The sequence below is a fragment of the Patiria miniata genome, unplaced genomic scaffold (assembly GCF_015706575.1).
Source record: "Patiria miniata isolate m_02_andy unplaced genomic scaffold, ASM1570657v1 HiC_scaffold_23, whole genome shotgun sequence".
Taxonomy (NCBI): domain Eukaryota; kingdom Metazoa; phylum Echinodermata; class Asteroidea; order Valvatida; family Asterinidae; genus Patiria; species Patiria miniata.
The window spans coordinates 962240-980016 of record NW_024037062.1 but is presented as its reverse complement, the minus strand read 5'-3'; the positions used below and the strand labels follow the sequence as shown (position 1 = coordinate 980016).

The window sequence follows — 17777 nt, the reverse complement described above, 5'->3', positions numbered from 1 at the left end:
TTTGAATGTTTTGAAAAAGTCATATGTCAACCCGCCAAAAATTGAAAGGAAAACGAAAGATGACATGCTGCTCATCATTTTTCTTTGCAGCCTGAACACCCGTGAGAGTTTTGAATATTATTTATAAGAATTTTGAAGCATGGGCTTTTTATCACTGTTGTCTGTGGGAATTTATTTGATTGGGTGCACCCCTACTGGTCTAGCACCAATGACTACTTGAAACACTCTTTCTTTTCAAAGTGAACAAAGTGAACTTTCCATTTTTTCAAGAAACAGCAACATATCACCTGGTATAGATATACCATTGCTATTTTACGGCCCCGTTTCGAAGCATCCGATTTGTTTTCATAAAGAACTGGCTTTTCGTTTCCAGAATTATTTGGTCAGGGATCGTTCATGGGTTATATTTCCTGGCGTGAGGTCACTGACCAAGTCAGCACGGTCATTTAACCCATTTGTGAAGGATGCGTAGCTGACAACCCATCTTTCTATGCCAGGCTATAAACACAATATATATACCATATAAGGGCTATAACCGGGATAATATTTTGTTATTCAACAGGGAAACTTCAGTTAAGAGCTGTATATAATAAACCGGGATATCATCATCCCACAATGACTTTTCTATCGAGGGTTGTATGACTGGGATATTGTTACCCCACATTGAAGCTTCCGTCATGGCTGCAACCGGGATACTTTTATCCAACAATGAAGATTCCGTCGAGTGCTGCAATCGGGATAATATTATCCCATACTGAAGATTCTGTCGAGGGCTGTTACCAAGATAATATTATCCCACAATGAAACTTTCGCCATGGGCTGCAACCAGGATAATATAATCTCACAATGCAGATTCTGTCGGGGGCTGCATCTGGGATAATATAAAGATTCTGTTGAGGGCTGCAACCGGGATAATATTATCCCACAATGAAGATTTCGTCGACGGCTACAACCAGGATAATATTATCTCACAATCCAGATTCTGTCGGGGGCTGCATCTGGGATAATATTATCCCACAATGAAGATTCTGTTGAGGGCTGCAACCGGGATAATATTATCCCACAATGAAGTTTCCGTCTAGGGCTGCATCTGGGATAATATTATCCAACAATGAAGCTTCTGTCGAGGTCTCAACCGGGATAATATTATCCCACAATGAAGATTTCGTCCACGGCTACAACCAGGATAATATTATCTCACAATGAAACTTTCGTCCAGGGCTGCAACCTGGATAATATTATCTGCAATGAAATTTTTTTTCCCTAGGGCTGAAACCAGGACAAGATTATCCAAAGGTGAAGCATTGGTCAAGGGCTGCAACCGGGATAATAGTATCCCATGTTGCTCCCATGTGTTGTACTGCCTAGACTTGGATAATGATATCCTAGGTTGCTCCATTGTGCCATTTAATTTAATGTAGACTTGGATAATAGTATCTCGGGTTGCTCCATTGTGCCATTTAATGTAGACTTGGATAATATTATCCCAATATGCTCAGTACTGCCTGGACTAGGATAATATCCCAGGTTGCTGTATTGGGTCATGTAATAAGAGTTGGATAATATTATCTTCTCTGTCTAGGATTCTGTCCCAGGCGGCTCCGGTGCGCCATGTTTAGAACCCAGACTTGAGTTCCTGAGTTGGATATTATTGACCAAAGTTGCATAATTGTGTAATAAAGTCTTTTTTTTTTCATTTCTGTTTTTGTTGTACAGCTTGAACTGTACTTAAACATTAAAAAACAAACTGCAAGACGCATGTGGTTCTTCGTGTAGTATTCTCATGTCGTTTGTATTTAATCAGAAAAAAAATAATCTGTTCGTTGTTGTTGAACAAAAGTCCAACGGTCATACGTTTAAATGAAAATTGTTTCCCGATTTTGGTCTACATTTGAGGAACACTTGAGATGCAGTATGTTTCATTAGCTAGTTTTGTTGTTAATGATACTGTAATTAAATACCAGAGTTGTTGATACGCACGAGGAGTAACACATTTTTGGCCGAAAATTGAAAGAGTTTGTAATTGCCATATTTAGAAGAAAAAAAAGTGAACTAAAAAAAAATCACTTTGAAAAGGAAGAGTGTTTTGAATAATCTTTCAATAGAGTTCTCGATATCCACCACCAAACTCGTTTTGGGGGCAGCAACTCAAGAAATACAAGATGTATTATCGAATTATCGTCTACGTTTAACAAAAGTACAGCGTCCGTGTTGATGCTTTGTGGGTTGAGACCATTGATCTCCATATACATATGGAGATCAATGGTTGAGACCACTATTTATGTGGCGCGCCCTCTATTGAACGAAACTTAACATATTCTACGGCGTGCGGATGTATATGTCTTGGCGGTGCGAGACCACTAAGTTTTATTCAGCGCGCCGTTTCTCAACCGGTCCAACAAAACATATAGTGTTTAAAACCGGCTAAGCACACGTTAATTCCCCTATTACAAATCGACCCATTCTGTAATATCGACCTGAAAATGTAATTAAAAAAATCGACCCGTAATAAATATCAACCTGAAATTTAATGTTTCGTCCTGTGGCTAGGCTAGGGTAATGTAATTTTTGACCCGTAATATATACATGTATAACCAAAAACCGACCGTATTTTGTAATAACAAGATGGCTAGTATTTAGGAATTTCTTTGAAAATTTGCAACCTTTTTGGATGATCAGGCGGCTGGTCACCGAGCACCGTTTGTTACTGTCAAGTTTTCTCCAATTTTTTGGTGGAAAATTATTTCTCGAGAATGTTTTTTTCTCAAAACGTACACATATTGTTGATGTACCCTAACGTGGCGCGGCCCCCAACGTGGTGCACTTTGATTTTTCGCCTGTAGCGCCTACCTAGAGCAAAAGTTTTAACTGAAATTTCACAGAAAGTGAAATTTCATCAAGTTCTAAACACTCCTGTTCATAAATCGCGAGTTTATTTACCCGTCCGTAACAAAGTTAGAAGATACATTTATTTTGGCGTGATTTTCCGATTTTATTTTCAAGTGCAAAGTGAACCCTTTGAAAATGCCCCGAAAAATAAGAAAATCATTTTCTGACAAGCATCTGGCTGGGTGTGTAATTAGAGATAATAATTATTTATCAGAATGTATCAAGTTTACAGAAATTCTTAAATGTTAATTTGGAATTTTCCGAGATTTATTCAAGTGCGCCACGTTAGGGAACACTCGACTCCGCCAATTTGTGCCCAATTTCCGGACGCCACCATTTTTGAATTTCGGATTAAATTTATGAAACGGAGCAAGCATTAATAAGGTAAAAGTACTAGTAGTATTTTACTGCATGAATTTGAGGTTTTTAACAAAGAAGTTTGGCAACACTACACGAGGAAAGTTGGGTAAGCTTCGAAGTGCGCCACGTTAGGGAACACGACAACCAATCAACAAACAGCCAACGTAAACTAGCTAAACAGGAATCCCCCTAAACAGTCGTCAACTGCTTGATTAAATTCGGTGTCATATGTAATTTAGATGTGTACACAGTCCGGACGCGCCGCGTGTGCTGTATCCTGCGCACTGATGAGAGCCTTGCGTAGAGGGTCAGTTTAGAGGGGTTTCAAGTGTGCACTACACCCGGAAGATACACAGGATTTTCCGAGAGAGAACTTTTCCGCTTGTTTATATTAGTGGCTCGCATTTTGCTTGTTTCCCCCCCTGCCTTGTCGGCGTTTATGATCACCAAGCATTCATAACAACGAGGGACGAAATGGTGGCTGTAAAGAGCCAGATATTTCTGGCTTTAGTGCCACTAACAGCGATGATCTTTGGTTGCAGTCATGCCGGTAAGTTCCTTTCTCTAGTTAAAGTCCAAACGAACTATAGGGCCTACACGACTCACTGTGTAGTTCTATGGCTAAGTTGCTCTTGCAACTTGTACTTTGTTTGGTGGCCTAACTTCATGTGCATCCCGTATACAGAGGACAAAATGTTGTAATCTGACGCCACTTCCGCGATTGTGTACAAAGTCTGTGGAGAGTCTAGCTGGAGTTACCCAGCCCTAAATTTTATCATTGGGTTGTCATTTACAACCCAATGATAAAATTTAGGGCTGGGTTAGCCCTAGCCCGACTGCGTCTGGCCGTACAGTACTATCGCAAGCTCTGTAGTACGGCCAGACGCTGAATGCTTCCAAAAAGACTGAATTTTTTTGGCCGCTGATGTAGCGATTTTGCTACATCTTTCGATCGCGATTATCTTTTCATCCAGGACACAGATTTCCAAAGTTAAGGTTCTTAGTCGTAGAGCAACTCATACCTTTTCGAAAAAACGTTCTTTGGTCTCAATATTTTTATCCATCTGGCCACAAGACGAATTTCAGTCATCAGATTCCACAAATATCGTCCCCCATGCGATCCCCCATGCGATTTCAAAATGGCGGCCGCGCTGTAATGTATGCAATATGCAGGCGCGCCCGCGCAAACTCATGAATATGCATAACAGTCTGTGACGTATGACCTCGTGTTTTTGGACGTACGGCCCCGCCGCACGCACGTCCAAAAACACGAGGTCATACGTCACAGACTGTTTATGCATATTCATGATTTGCGCGGGCGCGCCTGCATAATGCATACATTACAGCGCGGCCGCCATTTTGAAATCGCATGGGGGATCGCATGGGGGACGATATTTGTGGAATCTGATGACTGAAATTCGTCTTGTGGCCAGATGGATGAAACTATTGAGACCAAAGAACGTTTTTTCGAAAAGGTATGAGTTGCTCTACGACTACGAACCTTAACTTTGGAAATTTGTGTCCTGGATGAAAAGATAATCGCGATCGAAAGATGTAGCAAAATCGCTACATCAGCGGCCAAAAAAATTCAGCGTTTTTGGAAGCATTCAGCGTCTGGCCGTACTACAGAGCTTGCGATAGTACTGTACGGCCAGACGCAGTCGGGCTAGGTTAGCCCCACTAGTGTGGCCGTCGGTATGCTGCGCTGAACCCAAGAGGTTCAGCGCAGCATACCGCGGCCACACTAGTGGGGCTAGGGCTGGGTAACTCCAGCTATGGAGCTGAGAGTCCAGAACATTTTGAAGTATTTCCTAACAAAATTGTAGTCCGAGTAACTTGGACCCAACTTATCGCCTTTTTTAACATTTGGACATGGTCTGGCGATAGTAAGGTCCAAGCTAATACCGAGACCTAGACAACACAGTCCCAAAAACCAACATTTTCCAACAAAAAACATCAGATTTCACCTTCAAAACGGCCTCCAAATTACTAGATATGTCACCTGAGGTACAAGTAGACATACATGTAGATGATTAAGATGGTTGTACTTAAGTTTACTTACGATCCGGAAAAAAGTGAAATTTTCCGTTCAATTCTGAAGACCCCCTCTGCCTAGGTTGTCGTTGTTGTGCTCACGTTCAAAACTGCATGATAATGGCGTCTGACCTCGACCTCATGCAAATGTCGGGACGGCGCGCTTGCGCATAATGCACTGCATGCACGGCAGATTCCCCTGCGCCGCGCCGACGACTGTTTCCTGATGTAGAGCGCCAGCCATGCGCCTGGCTAGCCAGCGTGACTCCTAGGCGTACCGCGAACTTACACAGCACGCGGCGCAGGGGAATCTGCCGTGCATGAAGTGCATTAAGCGCAAGCGCGCCGTCCAGACATTTGCATGAGGTCGAGGTCAGACGCCATTATCATGCAGTTTTGAACGTGAGCACAACAACGACAACCTAGGCAGAGGGGGTCTTCAGAATTGAACGGAAAATTTCACTTTTTTCCGGATCGTAAGTAAACTTCAGTACAACCATCTTAATTATCGATGTCTACTTGTACCTCAGGTGGCATATCTAGTAATTTGGAGGCCGTTTTGAAGGTGAAATCTGATGTTTTTTGTTGGAAAATGTTGGTTTTTGGGACTGTGTTGTCTAGGTCTCGGTATTAGCTTGGACCTTACTATCGCCAGACCATGTCCAAATGTTAAAAAGGCGATAAGTTGGGTCCAAGTTACTCGGACTAACAAAATTGGAAATATTTCTTAGTCCCAGATTCATGTTTTATCATAATTTTTGAAATGAATGACCTTCAATCATGTCAATGCAATGAATTTCTTTTTTTCTCCCATCATGCCCATGCTCTTTCTCTTCTGAGAGTTTCAAGTATTTCAACTCCTAGCTTTTTAATACATCCTAGTCCCATAAATGTGACGGTAATACTGGATAAACTACCTCTGTATTAAATGTCACACATCCCACTTGTGGTATTTGCACGGAAAGTCCGTTGCAATTTGAAAATCGCAATTATTTTGTCACTTTATATTCAATTATTTTGTCACTTTATATTCACACAATGCCGCCTACAACTGCTTAATATCAACAAAACGTGAAATTCTGCACCTTCAGAGGTCTAGTTAAATCTTGTAATTTCGAGTTGAATTCGGACAACTTTTGCTGCCATTGTTCACGAAAGCGTCGTGTTGCATGACGTCATGGGATGTGATAATTGCGCCATCACTAGCTTGCATCAAATTTTGACAATGTGCATTGGTACGGCTGTTGCCCGACATTCAGTTTTGGTCAAAAGTGCATGTATGCACGCGCACTGTTTCTGCTACGACAGCCATGTTGTTTACATCATCCGTCACTGTGGTAGAACTGGGCCACTCCATTCTACATGTATATCCGCGCATCCATGGCTGCTTGGATGCGCAGTCGGAGGTCAATAGCGCCCTCTATTGATTATAATTTACTTCATGTCCACCATCGGGGCATCGGGGGGGGGGGGGGGGGGGGGGGGAGAGCGAATAGGCTGGGATTGGTTTTAGATAGGGAAATAAAGTACTGAGTCCCAGGGTAAATTTAAGTCCCGAGGTCCTAGGGTAAGTAAAGTTGACAAACCATTTAAAGGGAATACAACATTTGATTTACATGTCTGTAATTTTCAGAAATTGATGGATTTGGGGGTTTATTTTATAGAAAATATTGTTAAAGTGACTTGTTTGACGTTTTGGGTTCGTACATGCTGGAAAATCAAGAATAACTATCATTTTCTTGTAGTCTGGTTCCCTGACCCCACTTAACTTGAAACAGAGCAATTTATAGACGTCAGGTAATTGTATTGTCAGGGAATCAGTCTAGCTGGCGTGTACCCGTTCACAGGTGTGTAATCGATTGCAAAGAAAATGCAAACTAACTAAATATGATAAAATGGGAGCAGTATTTCAAAAAAGCCAGTTTTTTTCCAACGCTGGTCGGCCAACCAGCGTTGGAAATCGATAAAAAAATACCCCTTTTTTTGTAAATGGCAGCACACCAGGTGTCAAGATTTTACAGGATGCTTTAGACTGTCATTCACTAACAGTCCAGTAAGGTTTTTCTTGATAATTTGGTAGTTTTGTTATTTGATGTTTGCCAATGTTGTTCCCTTTAAGGCCAAAGTGCATTGCTGATTTCGGAGTACGGACTGTGTCAAGGTCTTGGGCCGGACCTTGTGTTGCTTATGCTCAGCCGTGCATAAATTTAGTCCTTGATTATACTTGACATCCTCTGCACTGCTCCAGGATGTCACTGCCTCTGCCTCAGCCTATTGACAGTCATAGCCGGAGGATTTTGCAGGATTCAGGCAGTGGTCACCCCTCCATGGACCATATTCAAGAAACAATGGAGGAATTTGCAGGATTGAGGCTATATGCTATTTTTCCATGAGGCCAATTGGAGGATTTTGCAGGATTGAGGCTACATCCTAGCAAAAAGGCCTAGGGATTTAGGGTTTTTAAGTTTTGAGTCTTCGGGTAATGTGCTAATGCAACCAATGTTTAGACGTATTTACCATTCATGCCGACCGACCGCGCATCCACGCATCCAAGACAGACAATGGGCCGAATTCATAAAAACTAGCAATTGCTTTTCTAGGCTTTTGCTTACATCTTCATACTTAAAAATAAGCAGTTGCTAGCAAGCAAAAGTTTCTAGTTTTAAGCAAAAGCAAAAGCTTGTTTCTTGCAAGCAAATGCCATCTGGATTAGCAATTGCCTAAAAACGTATACATAGCAACAACCTTTTGCTTGTGTTATTCAGCAATTGCTTGTAGTGTTACAAGATCCCCACATGGTAGCTTGACCTCTCGCTTGTTAGTGATATACAGACATCAGAGAAGATTTCGTCATGTTTATGCCCCTTATGATTTAAATAGTTTTGTTTCCTAAACATACAATGTACTTTAGAACTGTATATATAATGTAGATCGCGTACGGTGTTGAAAATTCAAAATCGCATATAAGAGAATGGTTCAAGATGTCTTTGTCTAAATGTACATGTTTCATCTTGGACAGATTTGTCATGATTAAAGTAGTGTTAAGTGAACACAAAAAGTTGATGTTTAAAGTGATGCAACTGCTCTTTATTTCTGCGGAATACAGATTAAGCTACAAATGTTGGGTAGGACTTTAATATTCAGTAAGATAGAATGGTAAAAGCAACAGTACTTGATCAAATCATTTCTAACGAATGTAAAATTACAGTAAAAAAGAAGAAGAACTTTAGAAAAAAATACAAATCCTACAGCGGGCATTGGCAGAAGCGCAACTGGAGGAACAAACTCCCGCTGAAAATGCGGAAGCCATTTTGTTTATGGTAGGGTTTTATTGCCCTTTCAGTGCGTCGAAGACAGGAACACAGATTGATCATATGATTTACCCGTTTCATTTGCAAAGATCTGTTTTCTTCTTGACCTGTGCTTTCATGTTGGCAACCTTCTTCAATATTTGTTTGTCATTCATGTTTTTCCCGGTGTTTGTAGCAATTGTTGCTTTGGCATCCTACAGTGCCCTCTATTTCTTTTCCTTGCTACTTGGTAGTTGAAATTTGTCTTATAGCACAGGGTGTTTTTGGATGATTTTGACCAAAACTGCACTCACTTGTTGATCACATTTGACAGCAGTTTGATCATCGCTCTGTGCACCAATTTTGGAAATTGTGTGGGAAAAGCAAACCTGCTTCTATAAAAAAAAAGCTTCACATTTACGCATGCCTCATCGCACATGAATAGCGCTTAATTAAGGACCTGCAAGCAATTGCTGGGCTACATTGTAGCTTGAGAAAAAGCAATTACGGTAGTCAAAGCAAAAGGTTATTTACACGTTTTTAAGCAATTGCTTTTGCTTCAGCTTCTGCTTGATGAACTTTTGCTTTTGCTCGGTGCCTCTGCTTAATAGCAATTACTAGTTTTTATGAATTCGGCCCAATGTCTCGGTATTTGTAAATAGTGTTCTCTACTTATTACAATTTACTTCTTGTTATTTCGATCCACCCCACTCCTCACATTACATCCAACTAAAAAAAACAGCCATTCTCGCGAGGCCCTACATTCTATAGTTGCTCCGTCACTGTTCATTTGCTTTTTTTTAATTGTGCCAATTTTTGCTGTAATTTCACCATAATAATGTCGGCAGATGACAACAGGTCGCCTCCAAAGAAGAGGTTTCTCTCTTGTTCCAAAGACGAGATCAGAAATGAGATTTTTGAACAGGATTGAAAAATACGGAAAATTATGTGCGATTAGTTACTGTTTCAGACGTTGGTACTCTATTTTCGTGGCACATGTACAGAAAACAATTGTTGCCTGCTGTGATGAGGTCCATGGGTTTCGTACACCCTGGGGGGGGGGGGGGGGGGGGGGGAATGGCACCCCCGGCTTCACTTTGGGTGCCATTTGCCCCCCAGGTGTACAAAACACCATAGACCCTGTCACAGCGGGCAACATGGAACAGGCTTTATGGACAATGGACTGAAGTATGGACAGTGCGTATGCCTTTGAACAAGGTTATGGGCAGTGCAAAAGCCCTTGAAGAAATACATGTAGGTTAAATACACAAGGTCGTGCCATAATGAAGACCTGATCAATAAAGGAACTGATTAGCCTTTCCATAATGATGTCCGTCGTGAACCCGGATCTGCAAATTTACAAGGGCAAATGCTAACACAGTTGTAGAGTGCTATTGAAACCTCCGCAGTGCGTAGTTGAATGCTTAGTTTTTCGGGGTTAGCACCTCACCATGGCAACATGCCAACAGTGGGGTTTTGTTCGCAAAATTTTATTGTTGGTGCCTACCGGAACTCTTTTGTTAAAAGCCACCCCATGTCTAGTTGGTCGAGGTGCACGAAACACAGTGAGAAGGAAACCCTTCATTTATTCGACACAAACTTCCTGGCAAGAAATAAAAAATATTTACCTTTACTTTAAGTGGTTTTTGTTGTTGAGTGAATGTACAAAAGCCTTACTTCAATCAAGAATTGTGCACACTACTTTAGATGTTGAGTAATTTTGTTGCTTTGAAATGAAAAAAAAATTCACCAAAAGAAAATTATCCAACATACATACATACATGTACGGTACATATTTTTATAAATTGACAAATAATGACTGTTCCTTGAAGGTTACATTGCATTTTTACAAAATCCAAAACCTTATCAATTAATCAGTTTGAAAATATTAAGAATCAATATTTTATAATACTGGGACAACATAATTTCTTTTCGTTGGCGAGGTTTCTGTTTTCGTAGCATGTAAATGGTTCATGTCCTTCATTAAAATTCAGTTTCATATCCTTGATAGTAAGTGTATGTCGTGTACCGGTACGTTGGAACAAGTGTAACCTTCATACTGTGCCATTTCCTACACCCAGGATATCCAGAGTTGTGGGAAATAGTTGAGGTCAAATTTGAGTGTGACTTAAGTACATTTACCTGTTTTCTGAAGGTGCAAAAAAACTCTTCTGAAGCTGAACAAAGGTACAGCTTTTATGCTACATGTACACAACATTTTGTGGACAATTTTTGTTTTGTCCAAGTCATTCATCGTGTGGACTTGTTTACATGTAATTCAAAACTTCAGACCTACATGTACTGTATTTTTAAAGTTCAGCTTTTGTTTAATATACCTGTTCTGAAACTACTTGTATTTGTCGTAGCCGGAACCGCATTGTGGGGAAGTTGTCTTTTGTTGGGAAATTAGGACCAAGTTGTGGGGACTTTCTACTGTCCCCACAGCGTCTTTGGTCCCCACAAAAGATTAGTCGTGTGGTCCCCACAGTTAAAGAACAAAACAAAATGCGTACAAACGTGATGATAGTACAATGCTCGATTGCTAGATATGAAACAAGTTTTCCATTTCCAAAGACTACTTACCGGTACATGTACATAACTGAACTCTACTTTCATAATTCACAAGAAAGTGTGAAAATCTCAAAAAAATACACAGATCCAGTGTACAACAATGTATGTATTCGAGTCCATCACAAGTCCTTTCACAAGTCCTTTCACAAGTCCTTTCACAAAGCCATGCCGGTCACAAGTAACTGGATGAACAAATGACACAAGAATGCTTTGTTGACAGTTCGTCTGGTGACGTGACTTCAAACTGAAGGACTTGTGATGGACTTGCAAGGACTTGCAGGCAAGGGCGTCAATAGCTTCTCAAAAGTGTGGGGGAGGGAACATACATACCTTGATCGGCACTTATGCGATCACGAAGCCCTAAAATTTTGGTATTCTATACGCTTTGTGGTGCGATTTTAGGCAATTTCTGACCACTTACATGTAAACCAATTTTTGTGAGCAACAGATCATCTTTTAAACATTATTTTTGAGTTTGGAGTCATTGAATCAGCTATTCTAAGCTATAGAATCATTATGCTGGCTACAATTTTTATTCGGGGACGAAAAAAGTGGGGGTGACAAACGAAATATCCCCCACTTTTATAAAATGTGTGTGTGTGGGGGGGGGGGGGGGGACTTGTTAGCCTGATGTTTTTATCCTTCGAGTCCTACATGTTTATCAAATTTTGTTTTGTTGCAGAGCTGATAAGTTTCCCAGGAGGAGAAGATTTTGATTCTGTGTCAGTCGATGAGGCCGAGTTTGATTCCACGGTGCTCGATCTCTCCGACACCAAAGATACAGGTAATTTCATACAAATGCATGACTTTGGACAAATTGACAAGTTATGTTTTACATACACATACATACAAATGACCCCCCCCCAAAAAAAAAGACAGTGAATTTATCAGGATGGAGATAAAAATGTTATCCTCTTAAAGGCCAGGGCCCAATTCATAGCACTGCTTAACAGCTGATTATGTGCTTACCGAGCCTCCTTCTATTCATAAAGACCGTTAAGCAGTAAGCACATCAAAACCACACTTAACCACAGAGGAAAAAGTTGCCTAAATTCAGTGACATAACAACAGAAATCTCATCGCGCGACGCAACCGTTAGCACATCCGCGCCATGAAATAGTGCTTTTTAAGTAGCAGCATGAATTTCTGCTACAGGAATCACAACTTTTCTGCTAACTTTTAAGCAGTGCTGTGAATTGGGCCTAGTTCATACTTCACGCGAATGCAAACGCAAAGCGATTTTGACGTCACCAAACATTCGTAGGGAAATTAGCTGGAGTTGAAATGTGTACAACTTTGCAAATTCGCAGCTTGAATGCTTGCGTCACAAATTTACGTTCGCGTCAATCTTCGCTTTTGCACTGAGTATGATCTGGCCTGTACATTCTGTACTTCTTAAAAATTGTCAGAATTCTCAAAATTTTCAAAGCTGTAAAATTCCTTGAGACCAGCATTGATATCGTTAGAATAACCCTTTTTCTGCTGTGTAGAATTGTTCACACAACTGTGTGAAGTTTGGAGCCTTTCTCTCATTTTGTGGAAGTATTAATATCGTGGTTCAAATATATATCAAGAATGTGATTTTTTACACTGTCTTTTCCCAGCTTCAAACCCCTCAGCATCCTTCACAAAAATATAATGATAAAGAGAAATGACTTGAAGAAAATGAGATTTATCTCGAAAAATAAAAATACAAGCACAAATGAAAAGGCAAATTGTATTGGTTGTCTTTTTAGGAAGCTATCTGTTTGACTCGACTCGCATCGTCAACAAGAAACTCTCTCTCAACTTCTTCATCCGAGATTTCATCTCGTCTGAAACCAAGTACTTCCGAGCCAACCCGCTCCTCTTCAAGTGCCTTCAGAAGATACAGAATGAGGTCTCACAACAGGACCACAAGGTGCGTAAAGGGACATTTGTTTGTTTGTTTGTTTTGTAAACAGCCAAAAATAATGTTTTGAAAATGTTTTGTGTTTTCATTGGATCAATCATAACAGAGAAATGACTAGGTTCACTTTTAATTCTGTTTCATGGTTGGCAGTGGGAAGGTGTGGCATAGTGGTTAGGGTTCTTGACTCGTGATCAGAGGGTCAGGGGTTCAAATCCAGCTGCTGGCCATATATTGTGTCCTTGGGCAAGCCATTTTACCCCCACTTGCCTTCTTCCACCCAGGAGTATAAATGGGTACCGGCATTAGCTGGGGAGTAGCCCGCAATGGACTGGCATCCCATCCAGGGGGAGTAGAAATATTCTCAGTCGTTTCATGCTACTGAAACTGGAGATAAACGCCGGCCTGATGGGCCATATTGGCTTGTGACAGATTTTACTGTGTTTGCAATGTCATCTATCAAATTATTTGTCGAGGGTAGATTGCAAAGCAGTCGTTGCTGGCTATAAACCACCCCCTTTCAGCCGACCAAAGATGTCAGTTTTCCAATATTACTGGAATAAATAAACATTTCAAGTTTCCTTGCAACACTACAAATACATTATTGCTTCTGGATTTTGGTTTTAATTCTGTCTAATTAACCAGTTTGCGTCGGAGGACGTGATAACATGCACTGGCTGTTTTTATACACAGGCTCAGCTGAGGGGTTACATGTAAGACGTCAAGATTGCCTTGACTCGCCTCCGGGTGACGTCTAAACACGCTAATCCCTCGTGCCTTTTGTACACACACAAAGAGGTGGACCTTGTGTTAATCTTGAATTGGCCGTTGTGCACGGCCTATTGTTGTACAATTTACGCTCCAGTGCACACCCCGGAGTATGAAACATGAGGTTTTGGCAAGAAATATGGTACAAATACTGTTGAAATGACTCTTGCGAATCAGTATTTGTGGCGTTTGGCTGTATATCAGAAGTTGGCTGGAGAATTTTGCCTTTTGCGAAAATCAAAATTTTCCGCAAAAATAAGCAATGATTAACTCCTTAAAATATGCAATTATTAACTCCTTCGACAATGAGCTGATATTCTGGTTTGATTTGTTTTGATTACAGATCGTCATCCAGAATGGTTATGGACCCTTACGCTTGGCTGATCTGCCTGTTGACAGCTCAACGAGGTATCACAGCACCGGCTCGGCAGTCACCGTGGGCGTTGATCCGGGGACGACAGTCACCGTAGAGGACGTGGTAGCCATTGCTGTGAGGCTTTGCGTTCCAATATTCCAGGTAAATACTTCCTCATTTCCTTTTATACAAACACCTTAATAAATCCCCATCATCTGATTGGTGGGTGGCTGATCACATGTCATTGAATTATTTGTCCCAACCCATTTATTTGTCCTGAGAATTATTTGTCCTGAGATGTTTTCAGTTTTCCCAAGCCTAGTGGATTTGTCTTCAATGAAATCATAAGATGGTGTGAAAATTGTTGTGTTAAGTGGCGAAGAAGTGGTGGCCGGATTTGGAACTCTTTTAGCCAGCCAGACTAGCGAAGCAGACTCTTAACTAGTCTGTGGGCCTTTTCACTACCGATAGTCCGCAATAGAATGTTTAAATTTTTGCCCCAGAATGTCATTAACAACAATGTGCATACATTGTACGTGTTTAACTGTATACATACATGTACATGTATCCTGAGGCAATCTTGTCCGTAATAACAGTGATGCATAAAGACAGTTTAGCCATTCCTATTGGTCGAGAGCCCGTCACGTGGCTGGTCTTAAACGGATGATAAAGACATGGCTGGCTGGTCTTAAACACTTTTCCAATGTCACATGAAGTTTAGACTCCTAAAAATCCAGTGCCTCTTACCGTTTTATTGGTTGAACGTTCATAATGCTAACGTAGGCATGCGCAATACTACCAGTGAGTCAGTATTTTATAGTCCTAAATTCACAACGCAACGTCCCAGGTGCATTCTGCGTGACGTCGTGCAGTACGCGTCAATCTCCTTATAAGGTAAGGAATTGTAGAGGGATATTCCATATTATAGTCAGAGGGGTGTTTGATACAACATGACGTAAAATTGTTAAGCAAAAAAGTTAGCAATGTCTAGTTTTTGACTTGTTTTGATTTTTTGACCGAAAAGGTATTTATGAATGGGAATAAATGTGTGTTCGGTCAGTATTAAACACTCTGTTTAAGACCGGTTCTGGTCTTAAACAGAGTGTTTTATACCTATAAAACAGACACAAATTGATTAACGTTAAACTTATTAAACTTTTTTTTAATAATAAATTAAATATATTATTTTTCATTGTTATTGTTATTTTTTTTGCTGATTACTAGAATATAATGATTTATTGAAATCCCGTACTGTGGGACTGCATTATTTTTTTATATTCTTTGCTAGCGCTTTTCTTCAAAATGGTACAAACATACATGAAACTTTCACTAAATATGTCCAAAATACCAGCCTTTAACATAAAGGCTGGTATTGCTAGATATATTTTAATATTTCCTAAAATTTGGGTCCAGATCGTTCTGACTCACCCTGTACACAAACTTTTTTCAAATTATTTACATCTAACTGTTAACTTTACAATTACAAAAGTCAAATTACTATTTTATACATAATTACATATGCACATGTACCATACAGTAATACTATTCTTAAAATTCGAAATAAATATGCCCCAAAACTCCTTTTTTTTCTCAGTAGATAAGCAGTAAATCATCTGAAATTGCTGTAATTTGCCTGAATATCACGGCTTTCTGGTCTAAAGTGCCACATTTAATCTAGATGGAATTTGCATCGGGGTGATGTAAACCCTGTATACTAAGCACCGTCGATATATCGATATTACTCGATTATTCAATGTTATTTTGAAATCGATATCACCGATAGCAATTTGTAAATCATATTGAAATATCAAAATTTTCGATATTGAGGAATGATATCAAAAATATTGAAAATGTGTCAGATTATCGTCAAAATAAATATCCCGTTTGTGCTTTTACTTTGTATTTAACGTTTGCTGTATAATGAAATGAAAATCGTTGCCAAAATAAAAACATCGCGAAATGCCAAGCAGTGTCGCCTTATGCTCTGCGTTCGCTGGAATTAGCGGTCTCCCTCGTTCTGGACAAACTGTCAAGTGCGGAGATTTGTTTTAATTTGCAATTGGGTGAATCCGTGAAATTGGGCGAGTCCGTTGACATGACGCTCACTTGCGTGCTGTTGCTATTATTTCTCGGTTCAGTGCGTGACATGCAATCGGCTGAACATGACTCAGCAACTTTTGAATTGAAATTGAGATCATAAAAATATTGTTTTCTTGGAATATACAGCATTCACAGAGCTAAAAGTTCATCAGGATATTCGTTATGTACCTGTCTTTAGATTTTGAGCACTTCTGTTGCTTAAAAAAAAAAAAAAAAAATTTGCAAATGAAAAAATGTTCTACTCTACCTTTGACAAACTGATCATTTTCAGCCATGTCTGCTGTTTGTTGAACTGTCCAATAGCCGCCACTATTTTGTCCGTTAGGGTTGTTCAATCTTTAAGTTCAGTTTTGTATTAAAGTCGAAAAGCATTCTGATTTGCCAACACATGCGACTAATTGATGATTTGAGAGTAGTAGGTGCAATCTGCTTCAGTCGGTTGAAAATTAGCTGGGTCATCCAGATAGGTAGCGTCATTGAGCTGACACAGTTTGTTTCCTTGATCGGTAGTCTTGATGTTGAAGGAGCGACATGTAGGCATCTTGTTACAGGCTGCAGCACATCTGGGTGTTGTCTTGATGGGGAACTCTCTGATGATGTGACCGATGAGGCACCGGTTGAGAGTGTTGGGGCCCATGTTGGTAGAGTAGGTGTGGCCGTTGGTAGAGCAGGTGTGGTTGTTGGTAGGTGTGGTTGTCGGCAGAGCAGGTGTGGTTGTTGGTAGAGCAGGTGTGGTTGTTGGTAGAGTAGGTGTGGTTGTTGGCAGAGCAGGTGTGGTTGTTGGGGGAGCAGGTGTGGTTGTTGGTGGATCAGGTGTGGTTGTTGGCAGAGCAGGTGTGGTTGTTGGGGGAGCAGGTGTGGTTGTCGGCAGAGCAGGTGTGGTTGTTGGGGGAGCAGGTGTGGTTGTTGGTGGATCAGGTGTGGTTGTCGGCAGAGCAGGTGTGGTTGTTGGCAGAGCAGGTGTGGTTGTTGGTGGATCAGGTGTGGTTGTTGGTGGATCAGGTGTGGTTGTTGGCAGAGCAGGTGTGGTTGTCGGCAGAGCAGGTGTGGTTGTCGGCAGAGCAGGTGTGGTTGTGGGCAGAGCAGGTGTGGTTGTCAGCAGAGCAGGTGTGGTTGTTGGTGGAGCAGGTGTGGTTGTCGGCAGAGCAGGTGTGGTTGTTGGTAGAGTAGGTGTGGTTGTTGGTGGATCAGGTGTGGTTGTCGGCAGAGCAGGTGTGGTTGTCGGCAGAGCAGGTGTGGTTGTCGGCAGAGCAGGTGTGGTTGTTGGTAGAGCAGGTGTGGTTGTCGGCAGAGCAGGTGTGGTTGTTAGTGGAGCAGTTGTGGTTTGTAAACACAGCGGTAGAGGAGGCCGAACACAAACAACGATATACTCTTCGGTGCAAGGGTGGTAGTGCCATTCATATAACATATTCATGTTCATGTAGAGAGTGATGCAATATCCTCCTCCATCTTGTTTACCCAAGCCGTTAACGAAAGCGCCTCCCTCTGCATGATTGTCGCACTCTAGTTGGGTATCACGGTC

General features: G+C 41.0%; 1 protein-coding gene across 1 annotated transcript in view; it reads left to right on the top strand.

The window, feature by feature from the left end:
• The first annotated feature begins 3559 nt into the window (after positions 1–3559).
• LOC119731158 overlaps positions 3560–17777 on the top strand; it is a 39343-nt gene continuing 25125 nt past the window's right edge. The window contains exons 1-4 of the mRNA XM_038204204.1: positions 3560–3799; positions 11827–11928; positions 12881–13044; positions 14144–14317. Coding sequence (XP_038060132.1) covers positions 3724–3799; positions 11827–11928; positions 12881–13044; positions 14144–14317 — 516 coding nt within the window. The 5' untranslated portion in view covers positions 3560–3723. The remainder of the gene's footprint in view (positions 3800–11826; positions 11929–12880; positions 13045–14143; positions 14318–17777) is intronic.